This window comes from Octodon degus, unplaced genomic scaffold, assembly GCF_000260255.1.
Source record: "Octodon degus isolate 3935 unplaced genomic scaffold, OctDeg1.0 scaffold00124, whole genome shotgun sequence".
NCBI classification, from domain to species: domain Eukaryota; kingdom Metazoa; phylum Chordata; class Mammalia; order Rodentia; family Octodontidae; genus Octodon; species Octodon degus.
Window position 1 is genome coordinate 7,481,157 of NW_004524700.1, and position 19,435 is coordinate 7,500,591.

The following is a 19,435-nucleotide window of genomic DNA, read 5'->3' on the forward strand; positions in this document are numbered from 1 at the left end:
TAGAACAAATCTCTTTATTCAGTGATCTAAGAGAATGCAGCTGTGTATCTATCTTAACTATTTTGAACATACAGATACAAAATGGTTGTTCATTTGTATCCCCCTTTTTTGTTTAGTTTTGTCAGAGAAGGGTATTCCTTGGTCATTTAAATATTGTAGGTGCCTGAATTCAGCAAAATATTCCAATATAGTCCAGTAGTCCATAATAGTAGTGGGTTTTCCCTAAGTCTGGCGATGACAGAAGTTGTTGACTTGGCTGGTGGGGGGGTTGGCTCAATGGAATAAACGCTTGCCTGGCAAGTGACAGGGGCCTGAGTTCAATCCCCTGTTCCACCAAAAAAAAAAAAAAAAAAGTTGTTGACTTGAGCCTTTTCCAGCTCAGCATATTAATATGGCTTTACCCTCTATATTCCATTCCCACCCTTCTTTGCTGGATGGTTAAGACCAAGACAAAGCAAGACCTATATAACAAGTAATGTAACTTTTGTATACAAAGTCTTTACAGGGTGCACTGTGATGGAAAATTTACCATCTGACTTAGAGTAGCTGCAAAGACCTTATCAATGATCTGTAAACTTGGTGTCTAAAGTCTAGAAGATGCTCAGTAAATGTTGAGTGAATGATACTTATGACTGTTCTCAAAAGCTCTTTGAGGAATACCTGATATAACTTTTTTTTGTTGTTATTCCCTGTGATTCTATTCCAGGAGGTTAGTGGTGGGAATCTATTGTAGGATTCTGCATTTTGATAGTTCCCGGATGCTTTTCATGCAGGAGCTACAAGGATTATATTCTGGAGTCTTGAGGATTACTGCAGACAACTTTCCCTCTGAGCGGCTGTATCCAAAAATTCCTCAAGGATTGGGGTGTGCTGCTTTGCTATGCCTACAGCCACACCTGGAAAACCTGTTGAGTAAATGAGAAAACTAAAGGAGTAGGTGCCCAGTTAACCACGTGCTGCATAGCTCCGAGTTCCGCAGCACCACGAAGCCCCTTGGAGGTGCCTCGCTGGCGGCTTCCATCGAGCACATATAGACACTAGACTACGTTTCCCAGGGTTCCGAGCGTCATGCGCAGGCGCACTTGGAAACAGGGCGTCGTTTTCTTCCCGGCAGCCCGCGGGGCTTTCGCCAGTGCGTGCAGTCCGCTTCTCCACTCTGTAGTGTAGGCGACTGTGAGCGAGTGACCGGACGGGGAGTCATGGGCTCACCACTGAGGTTCGACGGGCGCGTGGTGCTTGTCACCGGCGCAGGGGGAGGTGAGCCCTGGGGCTGCAGGCGGGCGGGTGGCCGGCTTGGCCAGGTTCCCCGCGGCGGCTCGGCCCGGGTCAGGCGTAGGTGGCGGCGGTGCTAGCGGGGGCCCCTGAGGAGGCGCTGGGTCGTCAGCACCAACGTAGCCGGAGGCGCCGAGGTCTGGGCAGGGGCTGCGCGCCCCAGGGCCTGCGAGCCGCCCGAGGTCCTGCGCCCGGGCGCGGCGTGCAGAACGGGGTAGAAGTTCGCTTGGCTCTGCGGGCACCAGCTGTCCCCTCCTCCCTGGACAGTGAGCCTCCGCCGGAGCTCCTTCAGGCCTGCAAAGCTCGCGAGCCCGCGATTCACGGAGGAGCCAGGTGCCCTTCAGCCCTGTTCCTTTCCCCCGCCACACGGACTTCTTTACGTTAGTGAGAGGGACTTTAAGAGGGCGCGTGTCCGACCTTAGCCTCCCCCCCACACCCCCGTGAAGTCTGTATGCGCCTGGAAAACCATGCACGGATCTCAGAGTCTACAGGTGTTTTGGCGGAGGATAAAGCCAGACACCTGCAGGGCCGAGGGGGTGGATATATCAGGGGTAGATGACATACGTCGGGGTAAATGATAGAGGAATAAATGGCACGAGTTGGGAAAGCAAAAAACTGGAGAGCAGAGACATTTCTGAAGTGGGCCAGCCAGCGAGAAAGTTGCCAGATCTCCCATATTTTAAGAGAACCAAATGGAGATTTGTTATGTCAGGTAATCCCACTTTAAAGGACTGATCGTTAAACCATTCATCTCCACCTAGCTATCACTGCTGGCAGTGAGATTTTTACACTACTTTCCCAATAGGGAGTGACCTTTGTAACATCCAGGTGCAGGCGTCCTAACTGTATACACTGTACCTAAGAAGGCCTCAGTGCACGAATTTGAGTATCTTAAAAGCCACCAACTGTGGAATTCTGTCAGCTGGCTCATGAATACTTTTACAACTCTACTGGTAAAATGAGTCCTTAGGCTGCCTTCTAGAAAATCATTTCGCTATTAATTGGTGGCTAAGTATTTTATACTCATAGATATATTTATCCTAATGATGGTTTTGAGAAAGCATTTTACATTTTGCTTTTGAGGAAACGGTGTGATGTACTCAGTATTTTAACTTCTTTTGACATGACTGACAGTTATGTTTCATATCAAGATGCACATACATACTTGATCTGTATTCAGAATAAGTTCATGATCCAATGCAAAGTAAATTCAGTGCACTCTGAAATTTTCTCTCATTAATAAATCCTGATGCAGTCCACCAAACTGACGTGATGAAAAGTTAATGAATTGTAGGCTATGACCTTAGCACCTGTTCGTAAATGTGCTGAATTCTGTTTGGACTATTCATAGTGGATGAAATACTAAAATAAATTATTTGGTGATGTCTTCTAGTTTTGGAAAACTTATATTTTGTATTTTTTTTTGGAAAGTGTAGTTATCCTAATAATTATTCCAATCATAATTTCTTTTTTTTTCTTTTGCGGCACCGGGAATAGAACTTAGGCCCTTGCGCTTGCTAGAGAAGCGCTTATTCCACTGAGCCATCTCCCCGGCTCCTCCAATCATAATTTCTTTTATTATTTTTTTCTCAGGTGCTGGGGATTAAACCCAGGGCCTGTAGATGGTAGGCAATACCTCTGAGCTGTATCTGCAGCCTCTTACTTTTTTGTGTCAGGGTCTTGCTCAACTGCCCAAATGGGACTTGAATTTGTTATTCTGTCTTTGTTATTTGTTTATTCATCAATTGATTGAAATTATCAATAGAAACAAAATTTTTCAGTGAAATTTATCAATTAAATTTTAAAAAATGTACCCTTTTTTGGTACTGGAAATTGAACTCAGGACCTTGCACTTGGCAAGTGGGTGCTTGTGCCACTGAGTTATATCCCTAGCCCCACATTTTAAAACAATACAATACTAAGTCTTTTATCCTGATTGCTAGATAAATGATTCTTTTCTGTAAAGGTAACTACTCCTTGCAGGTGTCATGTATATTTCTTGAGATAGTCTAAATTGTAGCTATATATATATATATATATGCTATGTATATGTGTGCATGCACCTTTCTGGGTATATATTTTTACACTTAATAGTTTTGAATAAATTAATTTTTTTTGTTCTTGGTAATTGTATATCAAGGTTCAGGGCAGAGGTATGAAAGCTGCTGTTTCAGGTTTAAGAAACTGGATCAGTAAATTACTGCTGCTGTTTTTAATACCTGTGAAGTTTCAGGAAAACCCGTTTTTTGCCAGCAGTAATAATTGGAATAATAGTAAGATAGTTTTTGCCTTATTTCCACTAATTTTTGTGGAACCCTAATAGTTGAAAGCTGTTCACATCTGGCATTCTAATAAGTAGAAGGGTAGGAAACAATTGGTAGAATAGGTGGAAAAATGTAGCTTTAAACTTTCTAACTTCTGAAAGCAGAAGAGATGAAGTAGAATGGGAACATTAACAAAGATTACTATTGAACTGTAAGTAATGTGGTCACCTATTATTATCATTGTTAATGTATTTGGTATGGGGTCTGACTCTGCAGCTTGAGCTTATAGTGTCCTCCTGCTGCAGCCTCCCCAGCACTGGGATTACAGATGTGCGCCACTATTCCTAGTCTTGGTGGCCAGCTCAGTGCACCAGGTGCAGGGGGGCGGGGGAGGCATGTGGTATTGGGGATCAAACCTTGGTCCTTGCGCTTGCCTAGGCAGGCGCTTAGACCGCTGAGCTATCTCCATGGCCTCTCACTTATTATTTTGAAATGGTGATTTGAGTGAGCAAAAATAATGATGCTGACATTTCCTTTGACTTTTTTTTTTTTTTTTTTTTTAGGATTGGGCCGAGCTTATGCTCTGGCTTTTGCAGAAAGAGGAGCATCAGTTATTGGTAAGTTGGTGTAATTTTTTTTTTTTTTAGGACAGTCTCCCTGTGTAGTTCAGGTTGGCTTTGAACTTGCTAGTAAGGAGCCTCCTGCCTCAGCCTCCCATGTGTTGGGATCACAGGCATGCACCACTACACCCAGCATATTTTTCTTTTTAATGAGCATCTGATAACTAAAATATAGTCTTCAAGAGCTACTTTTGTTTTTCTATTAAATACTTTGTTAAAGTTTAATTTCACAGAAATTACTTTTGTTAGCAGGTTTTTCCATCACCCTTAAGGCTGATGGAGTTTCTAATTACAAATTTGATAAAAGCAAGCATTCATTGTGTAAAAGGAATTTTGGACTGTAGTGGTGTGGACTATACATTTTTGAGATAGGCCACTTGCCTACTGATGCAGCATTGAAGAACCTGTAAATTTATTGGTGAAGGTAAGAAATAATTGGAATATTAGAATTGAAAGTTCTGAGTCAGGGAATCAGAAATATGGGTTTTTATTTCTTTCATTAACTATAGTTCAATTAAAAGCATATGTATTTGTGGTACATAATGATCACATTTCTAGTAGGGACTTGATATCTGCACATTACATATCACCCCCCCATTCTTCCTTCCCTTCCCACTCCCACCCTTCATTTCTTGATTTTTTTCCATTTGTGAAAGATCTGTCTCATTATTTCTTATCATTTCTTTTGCTTTTTATATATTTTTTTGGTTTTTCACATGAGTAAAATCATACAATGTTTAGCCTTGTGTGTGTGACTTATTTCACTGACCATTATGGTCTCAAGGTGCATCCATTTTCATAAACATAACTCGGGTTTATCCTCTGTGGCATAGTACTCCATGGCGTGTGAATACCCACATTTTGCTTATCCATTCATCTGTTAGTGGCATATAGGCTGCTTATTGACTTATATAAGTTTCAGTGTTATGGTGGTTAGTTACAACATTCTGTATTGCAAAGTCTCCAAGGTGGGATTTTAGTAATCTAAGTAGTTAGAACTGGCTGATTATTTGGGAGTTGCTGTGGACATGGTTTGTCCATATCTGAACCTTTATGGGGAATAACTGAGTGAATGGTCAGTGCTGTGGCCATTGGGATGGAGCAGACATTAGGACCTGATACTTACTAGTATTTTCCTGTAATGAAATTTTCCAGCCACCATGACCCAATTGCAGCTTTCCTGCATCTTAGTTGGGATATAGAGAAACATATTTCCCTCAGTTTGTTATAAAGACAGGTATAAAGAGAATAAGCACATAGTCAGGTTTCCTAAGCAGTGCACTGGAGATCCTTTTAGCCCTTTATGAAAGCACACATAATCTTTGGATGTCCTTAAAGATCATAACTGCTGTGTGCCGAGCTGGTTGGCTTCTTATGGGAGGACACATTTTAACATTGCAATATTAAAATATGGATGATGTGTTTCAGACCTCTGTATTAAGATTTTCCCAAGAATATTTCATCTGGGGACCCCAAAGATGTATATTATTACTGTTATTTAAGTTATATTTAGTTATTAATATTTTTACCTTAAAACTAATAAATTTTAGTATATCTGTTCTCAGTTTTTGTAAGTGTAAGGATCTTGTTTGAATTTTTTCTAAGATTGAATATATTTGTTTTTTTTTGTTTGACTAAGATAAAGACAAACTTTAAAGCTTGTGTCATAAAAATGTTCATAGCCATGTATATTTCTGTGTACCACATTTTCTTTGTTTTTATATTTGAATTTGTTAAATTTGGATCAATATTACAGGGACAATGTGTGTGTTTATTCTCTGATTATCTTGTGATAATGCTGTTGGTGCAGAGAATTCTCGCCAAAAGTCCAGGAAGGCAGAAAAAAAAAATGCTAAATTTGTCTGAAGACCAAGATTTAGTTTGGTGTTAGAGGGTAGGACTTATAACTTTTTTTCAGTGGTACAGGTAATTAAACTTAAATGTGCTTATCACTCAGCTATATCCCTAAACCTTTTGTTATGAGACAGGTTCTCACTTAGATGGCCAGGCTTGGTATCTTCCTGCCTCAGCTTTCTAGTTAGTTGGTACTATAGTGTGTGTTACCATGCCCAGCTGAAATGGAACCTGCAGAACTTGTAATAGATATTTCCTGTTCACTTTTAGTTGGAGTTTTACCTGAATTCTTTAGGCCCCCTCCCCCATTTACTGGATATTAAACTCAGGGTCTTTGCACTAAGCTACATCTTTAGATCTTCTTACGTTTTATTATGAGACAAAGTCTCCACAAGTTGCCTAGGTTGGTTGGTCTCAAACTTGCCTTCCTCCTGCTTTAGCCTCCAGGGCTGGGATTACAGGCATTTAGTTGTGTTCCACCACACTTGGTTCTAATCTCAACCATTCAACTTTTAATTGCCATGGCTGTGCTCTGTCTTTCCAATTTCACGATCCCAACTGAAGGAGCTGCTCCTGTCTGAGATACAGCTATTGTTAGGGCAGGGAAAGCATAACAATAGATCTGCCTGTTGGCTTCTAGAAGTTTTTTGTTCATTGTCCAAATCCTTTGACCAAGGCTAGAATTAAGAGCATGGTTTATTTTAAAATTTCATGTTAATATGAATAGTGTTTTATATTCCATAATATAAAGCATTGTAGGATATTTAAATTTGGATATAAGACCTTGGCATTAGAATTAGATTCTAAAGAGTGACACTTGGTGTTGCATCAGTTACATCTTTCAAAAATGGTTTGCATGCATCTGCAGTGGGTACTGAAAAAAATTAAATAGTCTTGAGGTTTCCTCAGGTGAGCCATGCCCTGTTATTTTAGTAGTTTTATTTTGAGAGCATGAATTCAAGGCAGAGTAAAATGTTTCAGCAAGAAGAACATTTTCTTTGTAAGAAGGGCAGAAAGTTTTATACTCTTGAAATGTAACATTTTTGGTAAGTTAAATTATCCTACGAAGTAAGAGTGACATGACTTTTTTTCTGGGTGGCAGTTACATAACAGCTGGCAGTGCTCAGTCTTACATTCTCATGGACTTTTTCCAGAGTCTGTCTGTAACCACTGTGATGCTGCCAGCTGACTGCTACGTGCCAGTGAGAATGGCTATTGGTTGTCCTTGGAATTAGGTTAAGGTTCAGATTCTGACTCTGGTGCCTAGTTATGTGACTTCTGTGACTGTAGCTTTTTTCTTTATGCGCTAGAATTATGGTGAGGTTAAATCATATGAAAATTAGAGACTTTTGTAAAAGGATAGGAAAGGAACTGTTGTTCCTGCTTAGCAGTGAACCTGAGGTCTTGTTCCCTCATGGGCCAACTCAGTCTCCATATTTAAAACATGTTTCTTTTGTTGATGATTAACGGAAAAGAGCTGCGGTAGGCATCAATGTATTCTCTGAATAGAAGCTTAGTATTTTGTTTAGTAATCAGGGATTGTGTTGGTTGATTATCTTAAACTTACATAACACAAGTAGTACGATAACACAAGTAGAACGATTGAAAGAAAGCACACGGGGACTCCAGCGCACAATGAGTGAGCCATATGTGCAATACCCAGATCTCCCCTAAAATTTCTTCATGATAGTCACAACACAGGTTTGAATTGCTTTAGAATAGTTGTTAGCTCTTTATCCCTTTTAAAGCCTATTTAAAAAAAAAAAAACTTAATAAAATTAATGAACATAACATCAGTTGGATTCATTCATCCAAAAAAATAAAAAAAGTATTTCTTGAGTGTCTGTTACAGGACAAGCACTGTTTTGGGTGTTGGAAGATTACAGTGGGAATTAGACAAGGTCTCTACTTTTGTTTTGTTTTGTTTTGTTTTGTTTTGTTTTTTGTTTTTTTTAAAGGTCACTGCCCCACATTTTTTTTTTTTTTTTTTTTTTTTGCGGAACTGGGGATTGAACTCAGGTCCTTGTACTTGTCAGGGAAGCGCTTATTCCACTGAGCCATCTACCCAGCCCTAAGGTCTCTACTTTTATGAAACTTCTAGGGGGCAGTAGACAGGCAATTAATTATATATTTATTTAAAATATAACAAGACTGCTATTTAAAAAGTCGGAATGAACAGGTTAGAAAATGCTGAAGGCAGACTTGAGAGAAGGCACTACAGGAAGTGAAAAGTATATCTAGAGATCTGGAGCCTGATAGTTTCATACAGAGAGAATAGCTGAGAAGCTGACATGTGTTTCAGGGGTACCAAGGAAGGCCTTGTGGCTGGACAGCATGAGAGTAGTAAAGAGAACAAAAGAGAGCAATGATAGCAGAGAGATTACAAAGAGGTTTGAATGATGGTGTTCCTTCCAAAAGTCATGCTGAAACTTAATCCTTAATGTGGCAGTATTAGGAGGTGTAACCTTTAGAGAACATCAACACCTGCATGAAAGGGTCACAGCTGGAGCATCCTCTTGCCTTTCTTTCTGTTGTATCGTGTGAAGTGACAGTGTTTACCCACTCTCAGCATGTGGCAACCAGACTACATCCTTGAAATGGAGAACAGCTGTCACCGAACAATCAGTTTTGGACACTCCAAGCTGTGAAGTAAGATTGATGTGACTTTTCCTGTGCTGTGGTTATATAATGCCTGACAATATTGAGTCCTACATTCCTGTGGGCTGATGCCAGAACTCTGTTGGTTTTTTTTTTTTTTTTTTGCTTATAAAATCACATGGTCTGTGGTATTTTGTTATTTTGTGGTACAAGTGGCTGAAAGGACCTAATACAAGGCATTGCTTTCTAAATTGCTATCACATTTTGGAGTCCATATATGTAGATATATTTATGGTAATTCTGCAAAAAGTTCCTCCTGAATAAAAACGATTGTATCTTTCTACCAAAGAGTAAAAAACTGTATGACAATCTGTGTTCTTGTTTCTTTAGCTGTCAGTTGCTTAAGGGTAAATCTGACAAGGCCCTCAACAACCCCTAGACTATGCCTCCAAAATGCCTTTTTCTGATAAGACATCTTGTTAGACTGGGTGTGGTGGCATTTGCCTGTAATACCAGTGCTTGGGAGGCTGAAAACAGGAGGATCATGACAAGTGCGATCTCTGTAGTGAGACCCTTTAGGCCCTATGCTAAATACATACAAAAAAGAAGACATCTTGCTAAATTTTCCCTTCTGTCATAGTATCATAATTTCCAGTAGCAGTTGGAATATAAAGATAATACAGGTAAAAAGATTTCCATGGGTACACAGCTGTGTAATGAATGAAAGGAATTTTTGTTGAGTTTTGGTTTTGGTGCTAGGGACTGAATCTGTGGCCTTCTGCATGTGTGCTAAGTTTATATTCTACAGTGGCACTTAACAGCTTTTCTCCCATGAAATGATGGTTTTTTGAGGGACAAGCAGTACTGAGCATTGAACCCAAGACCTCACACATGCTAGGCAAATGCTGTACCACTGAGCTACGTTTCCATCTTTGAAATGAATTTTAATATATTTGTGACAGGAAACTATCAAAATGGGACAAAAAAATGTTTCAAGGATGGAAAATAGGAATATATGGTTACATTCCAAGAAATGATTAACAGTTATTTTAGGAGAAAGTTAGATGGGAATAAGGGTAAGAAAAGGTCTTTTTGAGTTTACATAGTTTGAATTTCCTTAAAAGCATTATAAAAAAGACTCTAAAAAATAAATACATTCATAATGTAATGTCTCTTTCATCCTATTCTGACTATTCAGAATAAGCACTATATAATGGAAGTTTTTCTGATGTAGTAGATTGAAAGCACTATTTTACTTTGGAAATACAAGCAAATATTTCTGATGTGTCATTGGTAAAGGTATGATTTATTTAGTGTAAGATATTTGAATTGATGGATATGAAAATTAATATGTATAAGTAATTAGAAAGAACTCTCCAAATGTGAATTATCACTCTTGGTGGGTAAGTGAGAAGTTGAAAGTTGAAAGTTGGAAGTTGACATATAGTTGTTTGTGATGTTGCATGCCTATAATCCCAGTGCTCTGGAGGCTTTAGCAGGACGATGAAAATTCAAGGCCACCCTGGGATACATAGCAAGACTGTCTTAAAAAAACCAAACAAATGGGGGTGGGAGGAGGAAAAATTGCTGTATTTACTTGATAAAAAGAAAGCATTGAAGGAAACACAGACTGCAGAGTATTTGAGCAAGGTACTGACATCCAGTAAATACTGCCTTACCTCAGCAGTGTTCTCCAGATGGCCTGTACACATGCTAAGGTTGGAAGCAGAAGATACTGGAGATAGCTAACGTGACCTAGGCACATGGTAGAAAGGGAAAGAAATGAAGATAGCAATTTCTTTAAAAGAACTGGTAGCTTGTCAGTACATCAACTTTTACCTGAAGAGCCCAAGTACCCAACACAGTGCTGGATCAGAGTGGGGACTCCATAAGCATTTTGAAGCATCCTAATGAAATTGGTGGTGAGATGGGATGCTTCTCAAAAGTGCGAGAAGAGAAAGCGACTGAAAGAAGTCTTATCAGTAGAGAAGTGATGCTGACAGTGGATAGTTTTAAGGAAGATGGTACTGGATTTGGCGCTTAATTTTTGGGCAAAGGTAAGTTATCTAGCAGTCCTGACACCAGGAGATCCAAAGCATATTTCTTTTGAAGGATCTACAGGTTGTTCAGGGTCCCACTACTAGATCGGACTCGTAGTGCTCCGCTTATTTACAGCCTCCCAAGAGCTAGGATTACAGGCACGTGGCACCATGCCCAGTCTCGATTGCCATCTCAGCATGCTCAGGAGGCGGGGCTGGTGCAGCAGGCCTGGGGCTTGAACCCCCAGCCCCTGTGCCTGCTTGCAGGTGCTTTAACATGCTATTTGGTCAGCCCTCAAAGCATATTTCTTAATACAGTATTTAGAGCCAGTAGTTAGAGAATGTAAAGGTGAAGAACAGCACAAGAAAAGCCCTTTCGAAGAATAAAAAACTGTACAGCAAATAGAATTATTGAAGTTAGAATACTTAATCTGGTTGACGTAATAACACACTGAAAAGCACTATGTATATCTTTGTTTCTTTTCATTTTAGGAATTGAACTCAGAACTTTGATCTTGCCAGTCAGGCTCTGTGTATCTTTACATATAAAGGACATTTACAAATTATCAGAAAGACAAACACCCATATAAAACAAGATAAACAGGAAAACCCAGAAATATAAATGTCTATTATGCTTGTGAAAATAAAGTGTTACTCTATTAGTGCTCAAAGAAACGTAAATTAAATAATGAGCTATAATTTATAGGTATTTGTCTTACTGAAAAGTCCTGTAATGTGGGCAAACAAGCATTCTCACAAACATATGAGTATCTTTTCAGGCTATCTGTGCTTGATAATTTGTACTTCCTGTGTAGGTATCCATTTATCTTCTTACAGAATGTTTTTGATAGAACCCAAATGTATTTTGGGGTTTCCTAGATCACTATAGTTACAATATAGTTTTTTTTTATTTTTTAATTTTTTTAAATTTTTATTTATTTATTTATTTATTTATTTGTGTGTGGCCAGCTCAGCCCACCAGGGGGCGGGCTGGCTGACATGTGGTGCTGGGGGATTGAACCGTGGTCCCTGGGCTTTGTTAAGCTTGTTCTGAGTAGGTGCTTTAGACCACTGAGCCATCTCACCAGCCCCACAATATAGTTTTAGTTAATCAAACTTTAAGGTACATTTTTAGGAAAAAAGCTTTCATAATATTTAATAGATTATCCAAGCCACTAATTGATTTAAAATGGCAGAAATAGGGGAACATTTAAAAAAATAATTTAAAAACCTACCTTTGTGATTATAAGAGTTCATAGGGAGAATTTATAAATGTATCACACCTTGGAATACTTTGATGGTTTCAAATAGGCAATATATTTGTTAAAAGGAAAACATTTTTTCCTTAGCTAAAAAAATTTAACAAGTGTATTACCTATTTGCATGGAGTAGCTGGTTTATGTTTTTCTCTGTATCTTCCCCCATGTGTGATTTTATTTTTCTGAGTGGGAATGATTAAGTCCTTTTTAAGGTAAACAAAGAGACAAACAAATCTGCTGTGGTGGCACACACAGCACTGGGGAGGCTGAGGCAGGAGGATCCTTGCAAGTTTGAGACTAGCCTGCTACAAAGTGAGTTCAAGGCCAGCCTGAACAGCATAGCAACACTCTTTTTTTTTTTTTTAATTTAACTATAGCATTAGCGGAGCAGAATGTTAACTGTGGTAAGTCTAGGTTGTATACTAAGTTTTGCCATCTCATATATGCAAGTAGGAATAGTTGCTCCTGCCAGTATCTTAAAGAGTTGCGTAAAGATTAAATGCATCCATGTTCCAAGTGGCTCATTGAAAATGTGAAGTAAAACACCTATTAGTATAGGTTGGTGGTACCATTATTATTGGTACTATATTTTAGTTATACATTGGAGTGATAACAGTGTCAGTGTATTTTCCATAACTACAAAAATTATTTTTAACATTGTTGATGTCTAAGCGCTTGTGCTGGAAAGTGGTGCTTTTCTAATATTAATGACTGTGATTTATAGCTCTAGTGATATTGAGATGATTAGAGTTTAATTTGTGTCTAATGTAGAAAATTGCTTTCAGTAAGTTCCTGATAATGCACATTATTGTCCCCAACAGATTATTTATCCAGGCTTAGTGCCTTTTTGGTTGCACTTTGTAAAATTTCCACTTGGAGGTAGTATTTTATTGCAGAATTGAACATTTTCACTTCAGTGATGTATTTGCCAGTTTGATTTTGAAATTTCGTGTGCTTAAAGTCATAAAAGACTACTAAATCTTTATTTTTATTTATTTATTTATTTATTTTTTGTGGTACCAGGAATTGAACTAAGGACCCTGTCCCCGGCCCTACTAAATGTTTTCAAATCTTAATTGTTTTTAAAAAAAAGTTTCCTGTCATTTGAATACAGTAATTCCATGGAAGTGAACATTTAATAGTAATTTAGACTTTTAAGAATCTATAGTTGTTTTTTTCTCCCTCCCTCTTTCTTTTAATGTATTTGGTTGTTACAGGGTCTCTCTATACAGCTTTGACCCATAGTGACCCTCCTGTTTTCAGCCTCCCCAGCACTGGGATTACTGTCATGCATATCCATGCCTGGACTCTCTGGTTGGCTCAGCCACCGTGGGGGCGGGGCTGGAACGGCATGTGGTGTTGTGGATCAAACCGCAGTCCCTGCACTTGCCTAAGCAGGTGCTTTAGTCCACTGAACTATCTCTCTGGCATGTACAGTTTCATCTCTTGAAGGAAAATGTAAAGCATACACAAAATATTGTGTCTCCGCAGCATTTTTATTTTTATTTTATGTATTTAGTACAGGGTCTACAGGGGCTCACTACACAGATCGGACTCATGGTGAACCTCCTGTTTTCAGTCTCCCAAGTGCTAGGATTACAGATGCATGTCACCACGTCCAGTCTCAGTTATCTGCCTCAAGGGCTGGGGAGATAGCTCAGTGGAATAAGTGCTTGCCTGGCAAGCGTACGGTCCTGAGTTTGATCCCTGGTACTGTGAAAAGAAAAAAAGATGATTTTAAAAAAGAGTGGATAGGGCCAGCCAAATAGCTCAGCAGATTAAAGCACATGCTTTAAGCAGATACAGGGGCCAGGAGTTTGATCCCCGCGCCTGCCATGCCGGCCCCACCCTCGGGGCGCGCTGAGATGGCATTTGAGACAGCGTGGTGGTAAACACCTTTAATCCCAGCTCTTGGGAGGCTGTTAACAGGCGGATTACTATGAGTCCGACCTAGTAGTGAGACCCTGTTCACCCTGTACACCCTGTCCTAAAATACAAAAAAAGTGGATTGTCAGTCACTGCCTCAGTGCGACCTGGGAGTGGGGCCAGCATGGCTTGTGGTGCTGGGAATCAAATGCAGTCCCTGCGTTCTGCCTAAGCAGGCGCTTTAATTTGCTGAGCTATCTGGCCAGCCCTTCAGAATTTTTATTTTTATTTTATTTATTTATTTTTTGGCAGAACCGGGGATTGAATTCAGGCACTTACGCTTGCCAGGGAAGCACATGTTGTACTGAGCCATCTCCCTGGCTCCCAGAATTTTTATTTGTAGTAAGACTGTTAATATATTTTTAGAAAGAATATATGCAATTGTGCATTGTGAAAAACGCATTTCCTTAAAAGGAACAACAAAAGTGAATGCTTTTGCCATTGTAGGTTTTAAGTGTGGCTAGGTAATGTATTCTCTCAGTATCATCCCTATCTTCTGAACCACCTAAACTCACTTTGTACACTCCAAATAAAAAACAAAACCAAATAGAAAACCTGTCAAAACATTTTCTTCTGAAAAAAATCTTATTCTTTTCCCCAGTTGTAATCATAAATATTGAAATTTTAGTACTACTGCATCATTTATTGGTTAGTAATTTTTATTTTATTTTAATTTTTTGGTGAACTGGGGATTGAACTCAGGCCCTTGTGCTTGCCAGGGAAGTGCTTATTCCACTGAGCCATCTCCCCAGCCCAGTAATTTTTATTGTTATGGTCCTCAGAATCTACAGTCAAGAAGATGACTACCTTGGTATGCAAATTCTTCATTTCCAGTATTTTTTCTTAAGTGTTGCTTTATCTAGTTATTTGGAATTGATACAAATATTTTTTGTTAGTTTTGCATATTTTGTACATATTGTCTTAATTTTTTTTTTTTTAGTATATGTGCTGCCAAATTAAGCACTGTCTTGAATTATTAAGTAATTAATTTTCTGTTGTGTTGGCCTTGATACATAGTTTATGCTAAAAATCTGTGAATTGCTTTTTTGTGGCACTTCACTTTTAATAAGCAAGAGTCTCATGTAGGACAAGCACCATAGTTTTCTTTTTTTTATTTTATTTTTTTAACATTTATTTATTTATTGTGTGTGTGTGTATGTGTGTGTGTGTGTGTGTGTGGCCAGCTCAGCCCACCAGGGGGCGGGGCTGGCTGGCATGTGGTGCTGGGGGATCGAACCGCGGTCCCTGATGCTTTGCCAAGCTTGTTTCAAGTAGGTGCTTTAGCCCACTGAGCCATCTCTCCAGCCTCCCCCCCTTTTTTTATAAGGATTTTTTTTTTTTTTGTTCCTCAAATGCCTTCAGGGCATGTCTGGCCAGCGGGAGAGTTGTGAGGTTTGAACTCCAGCAACCTGAGGCTGACAGCTTTGTGGAAGCAGCCACTTAAAGGACTGAACTAGGCCCAGACCCCCACAAGCACCATACTTAACCATGTAAATACTTCTGTACAGCACTGTAGGTTTTCTTAAAAATAGTAAATGCACAGTTGATCTGACTATCAATATAATTGAACATAGGCATTATGTGTGATTAGATGTAGCATCATTTTTATTTTTTGACCTCTTTTGAATAAGTGTTTTATTTCATTCTCCATGAAATAGCGTATTTTAGAGAGATTTTGTTTTTTGTGCCAGGGATTGAACTTGGGACCTGGTGTTTGCCAGGCCGGTGTTAATGCCCCTGGGCTATATCCTCAGTGAAATAGTGTATTTTATAAAAATTTCTACTTGGTAGGTTAAAATCATATATGTGTATTTTATCACTATTCTATAAACAAAGTTTTCTTCATATAGAGAAAATATTTTACATTGTGTGGCAGTAACCTCTGTTTTAAATTTTTTTTATAGTACAATTTAAGATCTAAATACTAAAACAGAAACACTAAATCTGCTGGAGGAGAAAATACATGGAAATCTTGAAGATATAGGGGTAGGCAGAGAGTTCATGAATGAAACCTAAACTGCATGGAGAATACTCCAAAGAATCAACTACTGAGATCTCATCATTTTGAAAAATTCTTGCATGTCAAAAGAAATCAGCAACAGTAAAAAGAAAACCCACAATTTGGGAAAAATTTTAGCTGACCCTTAGATAAGACTTATCTAGAGCATATAAAGAAAAAAATCAGCCACCCACAATTCCAAGCCCCAATCCAAAAATGGACATCTTAGATGAATACACACTTCTCAGATGAAATACAAATGACAAATAAATGTATGGAAAAATGTTCAACATCGTTGGTCATTGGAGAAATACAAATTAAAAGAACACTGAGATTCCATCTCACCCCAGAAAGAATGGCTATCAAGAAGTCAACCAATAACAAATGCTGGAGGGGTTGTGGGGCAGAAGGAACCATTCTCCACTGTTGGTGGCAGTGCAGACTCATACAACTATTATGGATATCTGGCGATTCCTCAAAAAATTAGAATTAGGGCTAGCCAGATAGCCCAGCGGACTAAAGCACCTGCTTAGGCATAGTGAGCGGCCTGGGTTCAGTCCCTTTTGTGCAGGGCTGGCCCTGCCCCCAAGGTGCTTTGAGATGGTGATTGAGATTGGGCATGTAATTGCAGTGCTTGGGAGCCTGAAAACAGGAGCATCACAACGAGTCTAATCTACGTCATGAGACCCTGTAGACCCTGTGCTAAATACATACCAAAAAATAAATAAATAGAATAGAGATTTCATTCAATACAGCTGTGCCCCTCTTTTGTATTTTTCCAGACTGAAAACCCTGAAGTGGAATTGCTGTATCATTAGTTTTGTTTTTAAGTTTTAAAAATTGACATTAATTACACATATTAATGGATTCAGGTTGATATTTCATATACATAGCATGCATGGAGCATATTAAACTGTGTCTTTGATCGCCTTTCCTTTGTAGTAATCACTGTTCTGCTTTCTGCTCCTAAAACATTACATTGTCTTGCTGTATATCTAATCTTAAAGTGATTTTCCAATTGTTTTCTTTTTGTAATATATTTACAGGGTCTACAGGGTCTCACTACACAGATCAGTCTCATAGTGATCCTTTTGTTTCGGCCTCTCAAGCACTGGGATTACAGTTGCATGGCACCATGCCCAGTCTCAGTCACAGGCTCAGCTTGACCTGGGTGTGGGGCCAGCACAGCATGCAGGTCATTGAACCCTGGTCCCTGCACCTGCCTAAGCAGGCACTTTAGTCTACTATCTGGCCAGTCCACTCACTGTTTTCTAAAAAGTGATTGAATTATCTTTTTTTCTTCAAAAGAGGGAAAATGTTGTAGTTAAAAAATTTCATAATATGATCCTATATTTAAGTATTTTTAGTGTTTGTTTATGATAAAAACAAAGTATGAGTTGAAAATGCATGTCTTGTGGAATGTGTAGTACAATGGGGACAGGGTAGGAGGGCACTGGACAGATGACTGAAGATATAAACTGACAATTAGAATTTCATTGCTAATGTGTTTTAAGGTATAGAAATTAATTGTTGTTTGCTTGCTATTATATTGCAGTGAATGATTTAGGAGGGGACTTCAAGGGAGTTGGCAAAGGCTTCTTAGCAGCTGATAAGGTTGTTGAAGAAATAAGAAAAAAAGGTGGAAAAGCAGTGGCCAATTATGGTATGGTATTTGAAAAAACTGTACTGTGTATTTTCCTTAACACTTAATACTTAATAGCCACATGTGGTTGATGGCTACTATTAACAATCTTTGAGAAATACCTCATCATGCCAGTGTAATGATGCTGTCATATTTTGTCTAGTTATGCCAAAATTCTGTAGTTATATATGTTGCATAATACAGGTGAATTTAAAACATTTTGATACAATTTTTTCTCAATTCTAAAATATGTTTAGTTCAGTATTTTTATTAATGAACATATATTCAGTAAATTGTTCTTGATATTTTATGTTCTTGTTCTTAAAAGAATTGTCTTATGTTTGTATAGAATGGTCTTAAATTATTTTTTAAAAGAAAAGTAATATAAGAAGTATAATACTCTCTTTCTGTATCAGTCTACATATTCTGTACAGTCAAGCTTGTATTACGTAGCTTTCCTGTTTCTGGGATGAACTACCTGCTGCCCACAACTTAAAGTAGGAGAGGTTTAACGTGGTTCTGGGTTTTGGAGAACTCAGTCCATAGTTGCCTGGCTCCAAGGCAGTAATGGCACGGTGGAAAGGCATGGTTAATGAAAGCTGCTTACCTCATGGCAGCCAGGAAGTAGAGAATGGGGAGATGAGCTGGGTGGGAGATATATCCTCCGGCTGCCCAGCTTTTCTAACCAGACCCATATCCTAACAGCACATTTGGCTATGGATTCATCAGTGAGGTTACTCGGGACAAATTGAATGTTTACTTTTATCTAAACATTTTGAATACTTAATAGTCATGTATGGTTGATGGCTACTATATTGAGCTATGTGGAAATAGGAAGCTTCTTTCCTATAGAAAGTTATATGGGAGAGTGCTGCTTTAGTTAGTATTTGTCAAGTGTTTATCTCCCTAATCCAACCTTTTTTTTGTAGGTTAAAAATTGTCTAGGGCCATATTTCTTTGGTAACATTAAACCATCTATAGTTTGTTATGTATCTTCAATATAGGTGTATATTCCTTGGAAATGAGTATGAGGAGATTGCTGAAGTTTTTACTATTTTTTCTTCCCTTCAGATTCAGTGGAAGCAGGAGAGAAGATTGTGAAGACAGCACTGGATGCTTTTGGAAGAATAGGTGATGTTTCTTTGCATTTATGGTCCTAAAGGAACACGTACTTTCCTAAAAAAATATTTTTAAATTTATCTTTGTTACTTTTGGATTAATATGATCTAATATCTTACAAATTAAGGTGAAGCATATGGTGTAAAATCTTCATTGTTCTGAAGCATTCGAAATATGTTTAGTGTGTATTTCTCTACGTAATCATCTTGGTTTTCTTGCATACATCCTTACTAAAAGGTTAATAAATTTCTAGAGAGAAAAATTATGATAGCCTAACATGTGCGCAGTTTGAGACACATTGCCTTTTGTAAGCTGAGTATGTGCCTTCTTTTTTTGTTTGGTCTAGTGTATTTGTTTTTCTAATTTTATTAGGATGTACTTATAAGAGCCATGTTTACGTCATTTGACAGAGATGATAGAGATTTGAAGTCATAGGAAGAAAACAGCCACAAGATGGTGGTTGAATCTAAAAGATACAATTGCTTTCTTTGCGGAGAGAATATAACAATTACATATCAAAATTTGTTGTCAGTTTTTATCTTTGTTCTCTTGCAGCTTTTGCCTTTTGAAGGGCATGGAATGATATTTAAACTTGTAATTTTCTGAGTGAATTTTGAGGCTGAGTGCAGGATAACTGAGTCCTCAGAAACTAACAGCAGCTACTCTTGTATATATCTGAATTTCAGTACATAATCGGGGTGAGAAACTTAAATATATGTTTAAGAGGAAGGTGCAGGTATAATATGAAACTTACACTTTTATGAATCAGGTTTTTTTGGTTATAGGTATAAAATTTAGTTTTGAGAGGAAGGTGCAGGTATAATATGAGAGGAAGGTCAAGGT

General features: G+C 38.5%; 1 protein-coding gene across 1 annotated transcript in view; it reads left to right on the top strand.

The window, feature by feature from the left end:
- Window positions 1-1,114: 1,114 nt before the first annotated feature.
- Hsd17b4 (hydroxysteroid 17-beta dehydrogenase 4) overlaps window positions 1,115-19,435 on the top strand; it is a 110,945-nt gene continuing 92,624 nt past the window's right edge. The window contains 4 exon segments of the mRNA XM_023700551.1: window positions 1,115-1,257; window positions 4,100-4,153; window positions 17,387-17,494; window positions 18,545-18,604. Coding sequence (XP_023556319.1) covers window positions 1,200-1,257; window positions 4,100-4,153; window positions 17,387-17,494; window positions 18,545-18,604 — 280 coding nt within the window. The 5' untranslated portion in view covers window positions 1,115-1,199.